Source organism: Larimichthys crocea, unplaced genomic scaffold (assembly GCF_000972845.2).
Source record: "Larimichthys crocea isolate SSNF unplaced genomic scaffold, L_crocea_2.0 scaffold146, whole genome shotgun sequence".
In the NCBI taxonomy this organism is placed as follows: Eukaryota; Metazoa; Chordata; class Actinopteri; family Sciaenidae; genus Larimichthys; species Larimichthys crocea.
In genome coordinates this window covers 261,748-278,941 of record NW_020852003.1, presented here as the reverse complement: position 1 = coordinate 278,941, position 17,194 = coordinate 261,748, and the positions used below count along the sequence as shown (strand labels likewise).

At 43.7% G+C, this 17,194-nt stretch overlaps 2 protein-coding genes and 2 long non-coding RNA genes across 8 annotated transcripts in view; 3 read left to right on the top strand and 1 right to left on the bottom strand.

Annotated features, from left to right (window-relative positions):
• bean1 (brain expressed, associated with NEDD4, 1) overlaps positions 1-4,894 on the top strand; it is a 45,218-nt gene extending 40,324 nt beyond the window's left edge. For both annotated transcript variants that reach the window (XM_019274523.2, XM_019274522.2), the window contains one exon: positions 3,577-4,894. In XM_019274523.2, the coding sequence (XP_019130068.1) occupies positions 3,577-3,967 (391 nt within the window). In that variant the 3' untranslated portion in view covers positions 3,968-4,894. The remainder of the gene's footprint in view (positions 1-3,576) is intronic.
• A 4,253-nt stretch (positions 4,895-9,147) lies between these two features.
• LOC113744731 (uncharacterized) lies at positions 9,148-9,856 on the top strand. Its single transcript, XR_003461781.1, has 4 exons — positions 9,148-9,230; positions 9,316-9,406; positions 9,499-9,608; positions 9,726-9,856. It is a non-coding gene; the product is annotated as an uncharacterized LOC113744731 (long non-coding RNA).
• A 1,128-nt stretch (positions 9,857-10,984) lies between these two features.
• On the bottom strand, positions 10,985-12,033 carry LOC104934118 (uncharacterized). Its single transcript, XR_003461780.1, has 4 exons — positions 11,934-12,033; positions 11,758-11,848; positions 11,579-11,665; positions 10,985-11,149 (listed from the first exon to the last, which is right to left on the bottom strand). It is a non-coding gene; the product is annotated as an uncharacterized LOC104934118 (long non-coding RNA).
• Positions 12,034-14,152: 2,119 nt separating this feature from the next.
• Positions 14,153-17,194, top strand: part of kif20ba (kinesin family member 20Ba) — a 30,634-nt gene continuing 27,592 nt past the window's right edge. Inside the window, exons 1-8 of one of the 4 annotated variants that reach the window (XM_027275531.1) lie at positions 14,153-14,318; positions 14,606-14,765; positions 14,860-14,949; positions 15,024-15,146; positions 15,237-15,375; positions 15,529-15,713; positions 15,803-15,857; positions 16,932-17,138. In XM_027275531.1, the coding sequence (XP_027131332.1) occupies positions 14,610-14,765; positions 14,860-14,949; positions 15,024-15,146; positions 15,237-15,375; positions 15,529-15,713; positions 15,803-15,857; positions 16,932-17,138 (955 nt within the window). In that variant the 5' untranslated portion in view covers positions 14,153-14,318; positions 14,606-14,609. The remainder of the gene's footprint in view (positions 14,319-14,605; positions 14,766-14,859; positions 14,950-15,023; positions 15,147-15,236; positions 15,376-15,528; positions 15,714-15,802; positions 15,858-16,931; positions 17,139-17,194) is intronic. The other 3 variants (XM_027275533.1, XM_027275532.1, XM_027275534.1) reach the window with 3 other exon arrangements.

Below are 17,194 nucleotides of genomic sequence, written 5' to 3'. Positions count from 1 at the left end.
CATGTACTGTGACCGGATGGTAAGTCAAGAAAGTACAGGTTTTTTTTTTCTTTGTTGAAATTAAACGGTGGCGAACCGGAGCGACCCGGAGAAAACCACAAGGTGTGAATGTGATCAGAGTGTTCCTAAAAACACTGATCACACTCACACCTGGAAAGCACTACATAGTGACACCAACTATAATAGCACTACCACGACATAGAATGTAGATGCAATGGCTTGTGCAGTCAAAGTAAGCCAAAAGTGTGATCCCACCGACTGCGAGAGGCGTTTCTTGGTCTGTCATCGGATGAAAGCTCTGGTGTGAGTCTGCCAGACACTGGGCGATGTCGGCATCAACGGCTGCGTCCTCTTGCAGAATGACAGTCTGCAGCAGTCCTTTGCTGCCGTACCTCTTCTGCAGATCTTTCTGCACGGCCTTGCACACCTTCTTCATGTCCTTACGTCTGGGCAGAAGTTTCCCGTCACGGTGAGCCCCTCCATGGTCTGGCTAACCAGGTCTTCGTGTGGGCCACCCACTGCTCCTTGGTACGGCTCTGCACAGTGTTACACTTGTGTAACAGTCTTAAGGTCAGCATGGTGACAAACTGACGAAGCTGCTTCTGACTGTCTGTCTCGACTGGAGACTCGCAGCCAGAAGCAGAAGCAGCTGCAGGCTCCTGGTGTTCATCGGGGAGTTCATTGTTTCCATAAGAGTCGTCTTCTTCTCTGGGATCCTTTACTCTGGTGAGTTTTCTGTAGCAGTGTTGGTTTCCATTATTATACAGTCCAGATCAAAGGCTCTAGATGTGTGACATCACATAAGACACGCCCCCTAGTTACATATGTATGGCATATCAAACACAAACATAAGACACGGCCCCTAGTTACCATGTATAGGCATATCAAACACAACATAAGACACGCCCCCTAGTTACCATGTATGGGCATATCAAACACAAACATAAGACACGCCCCCTAGTTACCATGTATGGGCATATCACAAACAACTTCCAAGGTGACTTGTTTTGATCTCTGCGTTTCCATGCAACCCCCATGCTGGAAAATGAAGCCGACTGAAGTAAAGTGCCAAAACTGCCGTTCCTCTAACGTCCACTTGAGGCTGGCTCCAGAAGTGAGTCAGTCTCCATAAGTCCCCATGTCCAAATGTCCAACTTCACAGCAGAATAAACATGTTTAAGCCTGGTACAAAAAACAGTTTTGCTCTTTGTAGCTAATTTCCCCGTTCATGACAACTGTACTGAGGTGAATTTATATACAACTCACCTGTTCACATTATATTAAGGCTTAACGTTATGCAGGATTAGGGGTCCACGTATGTATTTAGGATGTAGGAGCTGCCACACGGAGCTTCACAACAGCTCTTCTGTCTCGTTTTCAGATAAACGACGGACCAGTGATTAACTAATTAAAAGGTGTAATTAATACACATGCACTGCTTTACAGTGGAAGACTTTTGATCAGTGGACACAGAGGTCTCAGCTTCCTTTGACTGTTCGACATTCGGCCTTCTGACTGAGCTTAAATAGAATCTCGCCTCTCTCTTACAGGCAAACACACACAGTCAAAGTCTCCAACACTGCTTTCAAATACAAACACACACACACCACACACCACACCACACACACACACACACACACACACACATGCAGCACAGTGTGGTACCAGACTGATAGAGTTAACCACTGAGCTGATTGAGTTACACTTTACTGCTTCCTCTGCTCCCATCATCATCTACCATTAGCACACACCACAACACAACACACACACACACACCAACCACACACACACACACACACACCACACACACACTGGTTTTATAATCCTGTTTTCTATTTGTTTCTTCTGTTTTATACGTCCTCTTCTCTCGGAGTTGGTGGAAAATTCCTCTGAGGTCTGCTGGAGGAGTTCATCAAGGAAGGAAGGAAGGAAGGAGGAGAGAGGGGGGAGGAAGGGATGAAGGGAGGAAGGAAGAGAGGGAGGAGGAGAGAGAGAGGAAGGAAGGGAGAGTGAGGAGGAAGGAAGGAAGGAAGGAAGGAGGGGGAAGGGACGGACGCCGGAGTGAGAGGAGGGCGGCAGGAGGGGGAAGGAAGGAAGGAAGGAAGGAAGGAAGGATGGAAGGGAGGGAGAAAGGAAGGAAGGAAGGAAGGGAGGGAGAGAGGGAGGAAGGAAGGGAGGAAGCAAGGAAGGAAGGGAGGGAGGAAGGAAGGGAGAGAGGGAGGAAGGAAGGAAGGAAGGAAGGAAGGAAGGGAGGGAGGGAGGGAGGGAGGGAGGAAGGAAGGAAGGGAGGGAGGAAGGAAGGGAGGAAGGAAGGAAAGAAGGAAGGAAGGGAGAGAGGGAGGAAGAAAGGGAGGGAGGAAGGAAGGAAGGAAGGAAGGAAGGAAGGGAGAGAGAGAGGGAGGAAGAAAGGGAGGGAGGAAGGAAGGAAGGGAGGGAGGAAGGAAGGGAGGAGGCTGCTGTTTGTATCGACTCCTGCTGGGTTAGACATGTTGATGATGAAGTGTGCAGTGTTAATAAATCACGTTAAATTTGACATATTAGTGCAATTACTGACCCAGAAAGAAATGGATGAATGGATGTACGTCATGTTATTCTGAGTGTGTGTGTGTGTGTGTGTGTGTGTGTGTGTGTGTGAGGTTTGTATTCAGGTAACAATGCTGCAAAGACACTGAAACTGACGATGTTCTGTAACTGAGCCTGAACCTTTGACCTCTCTAACACACACACAGAGAAATCAGCTGTGAAGAATGAAAACATGTTTGCATTGATGAATGGAGGTGTGAGCGTTGAGCTCATGGAGCCAATAACACATCACAAATATGAATATGTGAGTCCGTATGAAAGCAGTTCCCGATGCTCTTGTTGTTACGTAATATTTTCTCTGAAGGTTATTTCTGTTCCTTTTTGCGTCCCTGTCATGATCAGCTGTCAGCACATAATCTATCACAGAGTTATGGGATTACATTCTGAAAACAACGACGTGATCAACAGCTTTCTTTGTTCCTCTCCTGGATCACTTTAAGATAAATTAATGCTATATTCCTCAGTTTTGATTCTATAAACTTAAATTTTGGAAGTGCAATTTAAAGAAATTAAGAGCGTGGACGCTTTGACTGACAGGTGGGTGTTACGGATGGCTCATTACAGCAACCAGTCCACTCCAGTCCACCGATGATCCACGTCTTTGTTTCAGATTAGCTGGGAGGGGGAACACCAACAGAAACCTACAGGTGACGTCTTACATACGCTGTCCATTGTTTGTCAGTTGTTGTTGTTGTTGAAGAATGCTCCTGAAATTGACTTCCCCTGTTATAGTTGCTGCTGAATGTTTTCAGTTTTAAGGTGTACCACCATTTTCAAGCTCGGAGATCGGATGTTTCTAACTAATATGCTCCTTAACGTTTCCTTAAAGATCCAACACTTATTTTGTTCGGTTAAACTGGAGACTTATCTTGGAAGTCAACGGCACGTGAGGGAACTAAAAAAAGAAATAAATATGTTGATGCCAATGGTGCAAACATCCAAACCAAAGAGAGTGACTTTTGAATTTTGGATTTTTGTCCTTTATCTCCACAGTTACGATGAGTGTGTTGGCCCAGGTTCGACTCAGGTCTACATACCTACGGATGATCCACCTCCGTACTCACTGTTGGACCCCTGTCAAGGAGGGGCGGAGCAGGAGGAGCAGCCTGACTACACCGGCCTGGATCCGTCTCCATACTGTGGAGAGATCTCTGCCAGCGCCGCCTGGTTCTCCCCCTCCCGCTATCCGCTGGGACTGCAGGAGCAGGAGCATCAACACATCGCCTCCATCTCCTTCCCGCTGGAAGCGGCACCGCCTTATGAGTCGGTGTTGGCCGAGCAGGGACACCCCCTCCCTCTCATGCCATGTGACCTTTATAAACACCAATCAGAGACGGGGGATGGTGGCAACTCCCGGCAACAAGGGGCGAACCAGATCTTGTAGGACAATTAATTTGTTTCTTTCACCTGCGCCGCCGGCCGTCCCCAGCTGAATTAAACAAACACTTGTAATGTGGGGAACGCGAGCAGCTGTGACACCAAACAATGGACACAGACTGAGATAGACACCTCTTCCACACAGTTGCTAACACCTAACAAGGGTGAGAATTTGCTGACTTCTCAGTGGACTGAAACTCAGCCAGCTGAACCACAGACAAAACAAAGACTCACTTATTGTACTGTAAGGTTTGTCGCCTCCCTCGGACAAAGGCTCTCCATTATTCTTCCATCTGGTAACAACACCTGTGTCTGGTTCAGTTCTTGCCATGTTCTCTCCTTCCTGAACGAGGACTGATGCAGGTCGTGTGTTTTTTGGACTTTACAAAAACATCTTTTAGATGACGGTAATCTGACTTTGTCTGTCGAAGAAAGGCTGAGTGTAAACAGTGTGGTATTTCGTAGTGTAGTTTAAGGTAGACAGAAGCACACACCTCTCGCATTTCTTTTGCATTTCTTCCCCTGGCATGTTTCGGATGAACCACCAGAACACGGCTGCTAATTTCCAGTCTGTGGTGTGTGAACATTTATAGCAGCGTGCCGTCCGTTAGCTTCCAGTGTGGTGGTAGTATCCTAGTGGATGACTTGTTGTAACCATAAATTAATTAGGAAACCACCTGGACAGGAATTATCAACACTCCCACACCCCCTATCCAGAAGTCATTGTTGAATATTTCATGTCCAGAGAGGGCATTTCAACTTGTCCACTGTTGTATAAATTGTTAGAACTCTTTTTTATCAAGGGCTCTGGTTTTATTATCAAGTCTGTAACTGGACCCCAGCAGCAAAATGTAGCTCTGAGCCCTCCTCCACGAAGGAGGTCGGGTTAATGCAACAAAGACGTTACACATTAAACTGTAGATCTAAACACAAAGTGTTCACTGGAGGAGCGGATGCTTCTGTCTTTGTCTTCGTCTCTCTGTTTTAGTATCGTGGAAGGTTTGACACATCGCAGAGGTTTTATGGTTACGTTGCCTGCTTGCCCAGCTCCGGTTCTGGCACGACACTTGCTCAGCAATTCTCCTGACATCGGTCCAAACATTAACATTAACCCCTGTGCTCTGAGCTCACAGTCTATGACGTGTGTCCATAAAAACTGAAGCCAGCTATTCATTTACCGTATTGTGACAAAGACAGAAGCAAAAGACACGTCCGAGCATTTATCGCCATTTACCGAAGCAGGAAGTCGATTTTAAGGCTGAGGCTTCATTCAGACAGCTGTCCTCTGGCGTTTTGTTGTTTGTGTTGAAATATGTGCCTAATAACCTTCAGACTGTTAGCTTGAACATTGTAGCCATAATATAATAATCTCAATGCAACTAACCCAGTGCTTTGCACTGTTTGTGTTTGGTTATGTCATGAAGTATTGGTTCACTGCTGAGGTTTGAATGATCTTGTCATTGTGTGTCCTCGCATTGATTTACATCGTTGACCATTCAGAGTCATGAGTTAACGTCAGCACAGCTGTTTAGATTATATTGTGATGGATCAACCCTCTGTAACCACCTCCATCTCCAGTTCATCTGCTACTCATCGTCACTCATTGTGACTTTTAAACACACTGTAAAAAATGTGAAAAACTGACAGTAAAATATTTACAGCCACATTTCAAAACCTTTATTTAAACGCCATTTTAAGGGAATTTATACATTCAAAACCTTTATTTAAACGCCATTTTAAGGGAATTTATACAGAATAAAGTCGTATTTTGTATTAGAGACTGACAGTCATACAGTAAAACACTGTAATATTTAGTGGCATTTTCACAGTCTTTCACAGTAAAAGACATTTTAAAATATGGAATAAAATGCCAAGTACTAATATCCTGTCACTGAAATATTAGAAAAAGTTACAGCGTATTTGTTACGATAAAATTCTGGCAACCACAGCTGACGATATTTTACCGTAAAAAAAACAACAGTTTCTTTTTTATAGTTGATTCTCTTAGTTGAGCCAAATTAGTGATCTAGTTGGCGGTTCTGTCAGTGTTGGTGGGTTGTAAAAATGAGTGTAATTAGAGTAGAAGTTGTATCAACAAAGTAGAATTCAACTGGATGTGATTTTTTTTAATTACACGAAACTTTAAAGGACAGACCGGCTGTAATTCTACAAGTCCTCTACTATAGTTTAGACACAAGACAAAACTTCCATACTGTCCAACAGTGTTGTAGTCAAGACCACCTAAACCCAGATCAAGTCGAGACCAAGACCACAGTGTATCAAGACCAAGACTTTAAGGGGTCGAGACTGAGTCAAGACCAAGACCAGACCAGTGTCCCACACTGCATGACACACTTATGTTAAAATGTGGAACATGCAAACCATAAGCACCGCTCAAATAGATCTGCAAGTAATCCACATTCCCATGAAAACACCCAGAGAAAACAAAAGAAGATTCCTGTTAATTCACCTCTTTTGTTGACCTGTATTATATGTATGTATAATGAAATATCTTGATAAAATAATCAAAAGGCACCGCAGAGATGAATTTCATGTGTGGGAATTTTCCTTTGTTTTCTATGAGCAAAAAGTCTTTGTGGTTCAGGTAACCAAGTTTTATTATAGACGAGTTGGCTGACATCTTCTCACGGCCTCCTGTCACTCACATGCACTTTTGTTGGGGGGCGTGCGACAATACGATTTACTCAAAATCACAGTAATGATATTAACAAGTTAATCCAAAAGTGCACAGGCAATTTATTCACATCCCCACAGTTGTGGTCTTGACCGGTCTTGACATAAAATCCAGAGTCCGCTTTGTCCGAGAGCGAGACAAGACCGAGTAAAAATGCAGACGATTCCGAGACGAGACCGAGACCTTCAAAAAGTGGTCTCGAGACCAAGACCGTACTACAACACTGACTAGTCCAGCAGCAGTCAGCCCAGAACCAGAACCAGACCCAGCAGCAGCTGATATCAGTGACTAGTCCAGCAGCAGTCAGCCCAGAACCAGAACCAGACCCAGCAGCAGCTGATCTCACTGCCTAGTCCAGCAGCAGTCAGCCCAGCTCGGCGTCTGTCTTTCAGCCTTTTATTTCACCAAGCTCTCACCAACCACTAAAAGTCAGTCCCACATTTACTCTTGTCCGGCGGCTTCTTGCTCGCTCACTCTCTCCTTTTCTCTTCTTAGCTTCCTCCGTCAGCGTCCTCTTCACTCTCTTCTCCTCTGCCATCATGTCCATAGAAGCTGCTGAGCCTGGTTACCTCCTCTTCTTCTTCCTGGTCGTCCATAACGCCTGTTGGTACAAACACTCAGTTCGTCAGCTTGGCGGTGAGCTCAGAGCGACGGGTACCCGCTCATTCTCTTCTTTTCTCTTCTTAGCTTCCTCCGTCAGCGTCCTCTTCACTCTCTTCTCCTCTGCCATCATGTCCATAGAAGCTGCTGAGCCTGGTTACCTCCTCTTCTCTTCCTGGTCGTCCATAACGCCTGTTGGTACAAACACTCAGTTCGTCAGCTTGGCGGTGAGCTCAGAGCGACGGGTACCCGTCGCTCTGAGCTCACCGCCAAGCTGACGAACTGAGCTAACAGCAGCTACAGCTGTCAGCAGTTTACTTCACTGTCCATCATAAACTCTGTAAATCACAGAGAGTTGAGGCGGAGCAGCCGGAGGACATCAGAGGGAAAACCAGAAAACATTTCCTACATAAAATGTTGGTTGACTGATGGCTTCCTCCGTCAGCGTCCTCTTCACTCTCTTCTCCTCTGCCATCATGTCCGTAGAAGCTGCTGACTGCTGAGCCTGTGAACCTCTTCTTCTTCTTCATCAGAGCTGTCACATCCTCCCACATCATTCATTAAAAAACTACATACTGTAAATTTATGAACACAGATTCTCATCGGTGCGCTTTGAAAACATCATCCCATCACAGATGTCGAGTCTTACACAGTTAAATAAGTTTTACATTCATCCAGCAGAGGGAGATGCAGAGCTACGAATCACAGTGAGGAGTGTTTGAACTCTTTGTTAGATCAGAGGAGAAGTTGTAAAGATCAGCAGCTTGTCAGAGACTTCATCTCTCTCTTGCCCATCATTACTTTTTTTTTTTTTTTTTGCTCAGCTAGGATTGCACTATTGTGTGAGTCTGTCCGTAAACAGTGTGTAAACATCGTGCATCACTTCCCATCTCTCCTCATGTACATATTAGGACCAGTAATGTTTCTTTATGTTCTGTATTAGAGATTTTGTTAAATATTTTCTTCTGTAGAGAAGAATGAATAAATCTTATATGAATCTGAGTCGCTGGCTTTAAGTAAACACACACACACACACACACACACACACAGTGTGTGTTGCATTCGAAGACATTAACACAATTTCCAGCCGAGTTTGAACCGATTTAAAAGTAATCCAACGTGAAATTAGTGATTTATTATTTATTCCTCTGGAATACGAGTGGCAGGACTTCTTTGTGTGTGTATTCATGTGTAGTCATTTAAACTTGTGATCCTGGGACCTGCTTCAACATGCACAATGATGATTATTTGTTTTTTGATTTATTTTTCACACTCAGGCTCCAAAGTAAGGATAACACCTTTTATACATGCAGCCCTCAAACCTTCATCCACACTCGTGCTGTGTCTGTTAGTACACTCCCATGTAGTACTCCGTGTACACTGTGTACTGCAGCACCAGATATAAAACACATGTCCATCTTACATTTGTATATTGAAGTATTCAGCTCCAGCAGCTTAGAAGCAGCCTGATAAAACCATGGAAGTTGAATTTCGACATTATTTCTGCACAGCTGTGACAGATTTCGAGACTTACGTTGCTGCCAGATGTGACCGCGTGTCTTTCACTGGGTAGAAGGATTCAAGTGATGTTTGTTATTGTGATTTTTATGATTTTGAATACGTGAAATCACATTACAGAGTAATTAACAAGAAAACCTGAATGAATCTTAATTTCAACCCTGTCTGTTCCTGAATTATTCGCCTGATACTGGATGTAAAAACCTAAATCAAAGGTTAGTCAGCACTTGAACTTGTGTGTTGTCATTACACTAATGCTTTCCGGCTACTGTGCACATCTCTAAACCACAAACGCATTCTTCCTAAAACTCACCTGGGTAGATTTTTAAGATGCTTCAGACATGTAGACACACCCGGCCTCAGACCGGTCGGCCCGGTACACAAGTCAGAGTCACAACAGACACAACATAACCTCACTGCTGTTTGCATGCAACTTCTGCAGAGTGTAATCCCAAAGGTGAGTGTCCTGAGCTTTTATTCACAGTTTCAAAGTATCCTGAATATTTGTCATGAATTAAAGACAGAGGTTTGCTCTCCTGTAGAAAATGAGAGCTCACGTTGTGTTCCTGCTCTTTGCTCTCATCGTGGTCGGGCTGACAGCGACGTCACCTGATTCCCACGGAGACCGTGAAGGTATTACTGCGAGAATGTCGTACATACTTTAATAACACTAACCAACAACTTTGTGGATTCGTTCTCTGACAGCACTTGTTCCGATCTTACAGTTGTCCCGGACAACGTGGCCATACCAGAAATGTTGGACACTGATATGAACGAACTGCAGAGACACAACGAAAACTCCGAGAGTCCTAAAGGTCCTCATGTTTAAACACAGGTGAGGTCAAAGTCCACAGTTCAGTGAAACTGACGTTTTACAGAATGTGTTGTGGCTGTGCTGTTATCTTGCTGTTAATTGTATTTGTAATCAAATCTTCTGCATTTTATTTTGCAGACTATGACTAGTCCATGAGCATGAAGAGAAACAGCTTGAAGACCTCCTCTAAATCTGAGCCAGCCTGTCTGCAGCTGAATGAAATGCACAACGATTAAACACACGTTCACGTTAATAAATCTTAATTTCAACCCTGTCTGTTCCTGAATTATTCACCTGATACTGGATTTGAAAACCTAAATCAAAGGTTAGTCAGCACTTGAACTTTTAAAAGTTCAAATTCAGAGTTTTGTCATTACACTAATTCTTTCTGGCTACTGTGTATCTCTAAACTGTCAGAGAGTACTAAAGGTTCTGTGTCTACATGTCCAAAAATATTCAGGATACTTTTAAACTGTCAATAAAAAAATTCCTTTCTAATCAAAATCTGCAGAAGTTGCGTGCAAACTGTGCAAACAAAGGCTGTCTTAAGCATCTTAGAAGTCTACCAGGTGAGTTTTAGGAGCAGGAAGTTCTAAAGAATTGGCTGAAACCTGTTTGTGGGGTAACCAGACTGGTTTAGAGATACGCAGTAGCCAGAAAGCATCACTGGGGATTCACACAGGGAGCTCCGTCCACTGCCCGGGTCAGTTCACACCGGGCGCGTGACGGCAGCGGAACGAGCCAGCCGCATTCACGTGAGATCACGCGAGAATCCTAGACGTACACGAGACCCCGTGATAAACTGTGTATAAAGAAAACAACAACAACAAACAGCTGACTCTGCTTCTCCAACGTGGAGGAGATTATAAAAAGCATCTGTCGTAAATGATTGTGTGTTGTTCCACTTCAACAATCAGTCTCTCATCGTCCATGTTGAGACTCTTTGATCGACTGACTGCTCACCTGGTGCCACCGGACATGAACAGAGTATTGTGTTTTATTTTGAAAGGGGGAGGAAGTGTATTACGTTGATTCTGTGTTGGATTTCCCGCCTGGTGCGATCTGCTCTGCTGAGATTTACGCGGTTTAGCAATGGCTCGCGTGTAAAATAGAAATGCTACAGATCGAGTCACTGCTGTGAATAAGACTTTAGTGTAATGACAAAACTCTGAATTTAAAGTTTTAACAGTTCATGTGCTGACTAACCTTTGATTTAGGTTTTTATATCCACTATCAGGTGAATAATTCAGGACAGGGTTGAAATTAGGATTCATTCAGGTTTTCTTGTGGTCATATTTATTCTGTAATGTGAGTTGTTGTTTTTTTCCATATTCAATTGTCTTAGATCAAAATCTTAAAAATCATGCCCACGAAAAGAAGAAAGACAAAAAGCATCGTTAGAGTTCATCACACTCTTTATTAGCTCATAACACAAATATAGAACATCAACGCGTCAACATGTGTTTTATCGTTGTGCATTTCATTCAGCTGCAGACAGGCTGGCTCAGATTTAGAGGAGGTCTTCAAGCTGTTTCTCTTCATGCTCATGGACTAGTCATAGTCTGCAAAATAAAATGCAGAAGATTTCATTACAAATACAATTAACAGCAAGATAACAGCACAGCCACAACACATTCTGTAAAACGTCACTTTCACTGAGCTCTGCTGTGGACTTTGACCTCACCTGTGTCGACATGACAGCCCTTCAATAATAATAATAAAGTTGCTGTCATGTAGAAAAGTCTTTGGAAAACTCTCGTAACACATTACTGGGAATATATATTAACACGAAGCTGAGTATATGAGCACACAAACTATGTTGAGTCTCCTGATCTTTAAATAATTATTATTATCCATTCCACATAATGGTGCAAATATCAAAGAGAAAAAGGACAAAGTGTGTCTGAATCAAACTCGAATGACAAACAAGGACTTGTATGACTTTTAAAAAGTGACATGGCAGGAAAATAATGTGATTTCTCAAGTCTGACCTCCAATATTCTCAAAGTTCTTGTTGCGTCTCAGTTCGTTCATATCAGTGTCCAACATTTCTGGTTTGGCCACGTCGTCCGGGACAACTGTAAGATCGGAACAAGTGCTGTCAGAGAACGAATCCACAAAGTTGTTGGTTAGTGTTATTAAAGTATGCACGACATTCTCGCAATAATACCGTCATAGTCTCCGTGGGCATCAGATGGCGTCGCTGTCAGCCCGACCACGATGAGAGCAAAGAGCAGGAACACAACGTGAGCTCTCATTTTCTACAAGAGAGCAAACCTCTGTCTTTAATTCATGACAAATATTCAGGATACTTTGAAACTGTGAATAAAAGCTCAGGACACTCACCTTTGGGATTACACTCTGCAGAAGTTGCATGCAAACAGCAGTGAGGTTATGTTGTGTCTGTTGTGACTCTGACTTATATACACCCTGAGGCCGGGTGTGTCTACGTGTCTGAAAATATTGAGGATACTTTTAAACTGTGAACAAAAGATCAATCATTTCCTTTCTGATTAAAATCTGCAGAAGTTGCGTGCAAACAGCAGTGAAGTTATGTTGTGTATTTTGTGACTCTGAGGCCGGGTGTGTCTACATCTCTGAAAATATTCAGGATACTTTGATCTTCAAAAGTTCAAGAGAATTTCCTTTCAGATTAAAATCTGCAGAAGTTGCGTGCAATCTGTGCAAACAAAGGCTGTCTTAATTATCTTAAAAATCTACCAGGTGAGTTTGAAGTTCTAAAGAATACGTCAGTGATTGGCTGAAACCTGTTTGCTGACTAACCTTTGATTTTTACATCTAATATCAGGTGAATAATTCAGGGTTGAAATTAAGATGTTTTCTTGTGGTCATATTTATTCTGTAATGTGAGTTTTTTTCTCATATTCAATTGTCTGAGATCAAAATCTTAAAAGTCATGCTCACGAAAAGAAGAAAGTTCATCACACTCTCTATCTGCCCCAAACACAAATATAGAACATCAACGCGTCAACATGTGTTTTATCGTTGTGTAATACTACACATTAGTATATTGTGATATTATAGATATTATATATAGATATTACTACATGGGCTCAGTTCATCTCTGCATCTACAGATGAAGTTCAGACTCGACCATGCAAAGAGAAAGACAGATATCAACAGAAACACCGCACACTTCTCTGGACCAGAACATCTGAGACGGACTGATGGAAAGTGGTCTGACGGGTCCACGTCTCAAACGGATCAGCATCATATTTTGTGGCAAATGGAAAAGATGTTTTGTGCATGTTTCCAGTGATTAATAGGACTTTTGACTGATCTCAGTCAAACAGAAAGTTGTGTTGATCAGAAGATTGTTTCCAGCAGACAAACAAAACCCGATGATGGTATCATCATGAGTCATGAAGGTAAAGGATTAAACTTCAATGACTTAAGTCCTGCTCATTCTTTGTATTCACCCATGACATAATGGTGTAAACACATGCCAAGTGTTCAGGTTACTCCGGGACACACACCAGTGTAATGGTGTCTCCCTAAACACCGTCCTGTAGACATTTATGTACATTCACGTTTACATTTAGTCATTTTATCCAACATGACTTACAGAGAAGGGAACAATGAAGGTACAGTGCAATAAGAAAGTGTTAGTGCAGCAATAAGTGAGGGGTAGATGTATCATGTCCAGTTGTAGGCAGTGCTAGGAGAGCAGGTCCTCTCTGAAGACCTGGAGGTCTTTAAAGGTAGAGAGGGACAGGGAAAAAGTTTGGATTGCCTTGAACGAACGGGCAGAGCCAGGCGTCGCTCTTTGGAGGAGCACAGCGGTCATGAGGTAACGTTCAGGTCGGTGCAGTACCGGAGACAACTTTGTAGGCGAGCATTAGAGATTCGAAGAGGTAGGCAGTGGAGCTCGATGAGCAGCGGGGTGACCTGTGATCTTTTGGGTTGGTTGTAGACCAACGTGCCGCGTTCTGGATCATCTGAAGAGGTCTCACTGTGGAGGCTGGAGGCCCGTCAGGAGGACGGGACAGTAGTCTAGTCTTGTGTCAGGAGCTGAGTGACTTTGTAAACTTTCTAACATGACAAGAAGTTTGTGTCACAATCATTTACTTGCTGTTCAGTTTTCTAGTTTTTTTAACATGATAAAATCTAACTATATAAATATATATATATATATATATATATATATATATATATATATATATTATATTATATAATTATATATATATATATATATAATTTGACGGAATATTAGGGCCACATTTAAATAAAAAAAATATATAACAATAATTAATTATATAATTATATATATTAAATATAATTAATTACTCGCCATATTTAATAACGACTTTAATCTTGTAATTAATTCCAAAAAAGATTTTTTATTTAAATGTCGGTATCGGCGATACTGGCCCGTATTTACCGTAAATTACCGTAAAACCTCATATTTAACCCGAGAGTCGGTAAACTGACATCTCCTGACTTTATTTTGCCTTCACGCTAAGCCAAACGAGCCACCGTGAACACACCACCGCCGTTAGACTTCTGAATACGACGTCCTGATTTCCAACCCTAAACGGCAGCTCGTGAACGCAGCAGGGGCAGAGCTTGAAGCTGATTGGTCCGTTTCAAACTTCAGCCCGCGGCTCGGCTGTGTTGTTGTTAGCTCGACGTTAGCTCCGCGTTAGCACGGACACACTCTTCTTCTTCTTCTTCTTCTTCTGTCTCTAATGTCCGACAGGTAACAGCCAGGTGAGTGTTTGTGTGCGGTCACACCTGAAGCTGGACTGACGTCACTCTGACGCGGAGGGTTAACGGACTTTTATTGTAATTAATTAACTAATTAGTTAATTAATTAACGAGCTGACAGGTGCGGCTAACGAGTTAGCTCAGACGTTAAATTAACGTTAGCTTTAAAAACACGATTAAAAACTAATTAAACATTTTTAATGACGCGTCTGAAACAACTTTAAATCTTTTGTGCCGAGCCTGGAGCTACGTGCTACCTGCTAAAGTGTCTGGTTCCGGTTCGGTTGCAGGAAAATGGAACCGAGCCCGAACAACAACAACAACAACAACCACCACCACCACCAGGCGGACAGACAGGTGGAGCAGGTGCAGGTGGACGACTTGAAGAGAGACCTCTCATCAGAGTTCAGCCCTTCACCTGACGCACAGGTATTCACTGACGTCACACAGGTGACTGTAATCATGTTTACCAAACAACAAAAATAATTTCAGATTCATCAGTGATGAAAATATAAGGAACTCACAGTCTGGATGTGTCGTGCAGCATTCCAGCATCGAGGAGCGAGAACACCTTCAGGTCTACCTCCGCATCCGACCGTTCACCTCAGCAGAGAGCGACAATGGAGAGTCACAGGTACAGCACCGAAGCTCCCTCTGATAACTCCGATAACGTGAACAGAATCGTTCAGTCTCGTCTGTCTTCAACAGGACTGCGTTACCATCGAGCCGCCCGACACCGTCCTGCTCAAGCATCCCAGCCTGTCTCTCTCCGCGAGGCTCAGCGCTGACAGATCGCTTGCACAGACCGGACAGCGCTTCCAGTTCTCTCAGGTCGCTGTGAAACCTCCTCACCTGTTCATCACCTGTATACGATCCATGTTTCCACTTGTTACTGATTAACCTCTTTCCTCCTGTCAACAGGTGTACGGTCCTGAGACGACACAGGGAGAGCTCTTTCAAGGCACCGTCAAAGATTTGGTGAAGGACGTTCTTGAAGGGGGGAACTCTCTCGTTTTCACTTACGGAGTCACCAACGCCGGGAAGACCTTCACGTTCTTAGGTCTGTTTCCCTCTCTCACAGGGCTGAGTGTGTTATAATGACTTCCTTCGTCATGTGAGATGTGAAAACACCAGCTCAACACGGAGAGTCTCTCCTGCTGAGGAGATTTGAACGTTGAATATTTAGAGGTACAACTTGCTCTTTTCACTTCAGGCCCCGACGCCGATGCCGGTATCCTGCCCAGGTCTCTCGACGTCATTTTCAGCAGCATCGACGAACGAGTTTTCACCGAGACGACCGTCAAACCTCACCGCTGCCACGAGTTCACGAGGCTGAGCCGGACGCAGCAGGCCGAGGAGGCGGCATTCAAGAGAAACCTCTTCAGGCAACTCAAAGAGGTAAACGGTCTGTTTTCTGTCTGCAAAGCACATCCTGAATAAAACGTGTCTTTGATGCATTTTCATCTTCACTCTTTGTCTCGTTGTAGAGCGAGAAGAGCAACATCAGCCTCCTGAACTCGACCAATAAGACTCTCCTCGAAGGCAAGCTTCAGTCTTTTAGTCTTTGTTGTTATCTCTGAATGAGTTCTTGGCTGCAAACCTGACACTGAAACCACCTGATGAGACGTCCTAATAGTGACTGACACTGTTTAGTCCGAGCACGCGAGTGCAGTTAATTTGTTTTTCTCAGTAAACATATTTTCTAAAGGTGCTGTTGATGTGAAATTTTCACCAGATGTTGGTCACAACCCAACTAATCCATACATACACATACCATGCATCAAATCCATAGATAACACTTCATATGAAAGCCTTTGTTGGTGATCACAGCATCAGGACGCCAGTGCATGCGTTGCTCACGTGTGATTTTGGTCTTCAAATCTTGAAGGTTCCTCGTCTGTGAACTCTGATCTTCAGTTCTTTCCATAGTTTTTCAACTGGATTCAAGTTGTTTCTCATTCCTCCTCTCTTCAGTCACATGAAGTTTGTCAGTACTATGTGCTCACACCATCATGTTCCCACCTCCAGACTTCACTGTTGGTGCGTTCTGTCCTCCAAACGCGGTCCGAGCAGCGAACGAGCTTCAACGTGCTGCTTCTTCAGCAGAGGAGTCTTGCATACAGGCCATGGTGATGCACAGTGCATTACTTGTTGTTTTCTTTGAAACCATTGTACCTGCTTGATTCCAGCTTTTTCTGAAGCTCTCCACAGATGGTCCTCGACTCTTCTGATAATTCTTCTCGCTGCTGTGTCAGAAATCTTGCGAGGAGCGCCTGGTCGAGGCCGTTTTATGGTGAAATGATGAAACCAATGCCAGCAGTATATTCTACAACAAGAAGGCTGCAAACGTCTTGAGACGTTACCCCTCGTGAGATGTTCCCTGTGTGGCCACATAACTTCATGCCTGAGCTTATTTGTGTTGGTTTCTTTGTATGTGTGGGTTAGTTGGGTTGTTACCAACATCTGGTGGAGATTTCATGTCAATAACACCTTTAGAAAAATGTTTGCTGAGACAAATGGTGACGATACTTCTTGTTCCCGCTGTAACTGTCTGTAAAACATCCTGAAGTGTATCAGAGTGTGTGTTCTTACACTTGATGCCGGGCTCTGTTGCAGGCTCCTCCATGCTCGGCATGACCGTCACGGCAGAGGACCGAATCAGCCTGGAGGCAGAGGCGCACACTAAGTTCTCTGTTTGGGTTTCTTTCTGTGAAATCTACAACGAGAACATTCACGACCTCCTGGAGGCGGTGCCCAGCGGAGCCCCGAGGAGAACTGCACTGCGTTTGTCGCAAGACGTGAAGGGCAACGCCTTCGTGAAAGGTCGTTTAAGAATACAGTAAAATGAGCGTCTGCACTTTAAAAGTCAGTTTATGTGA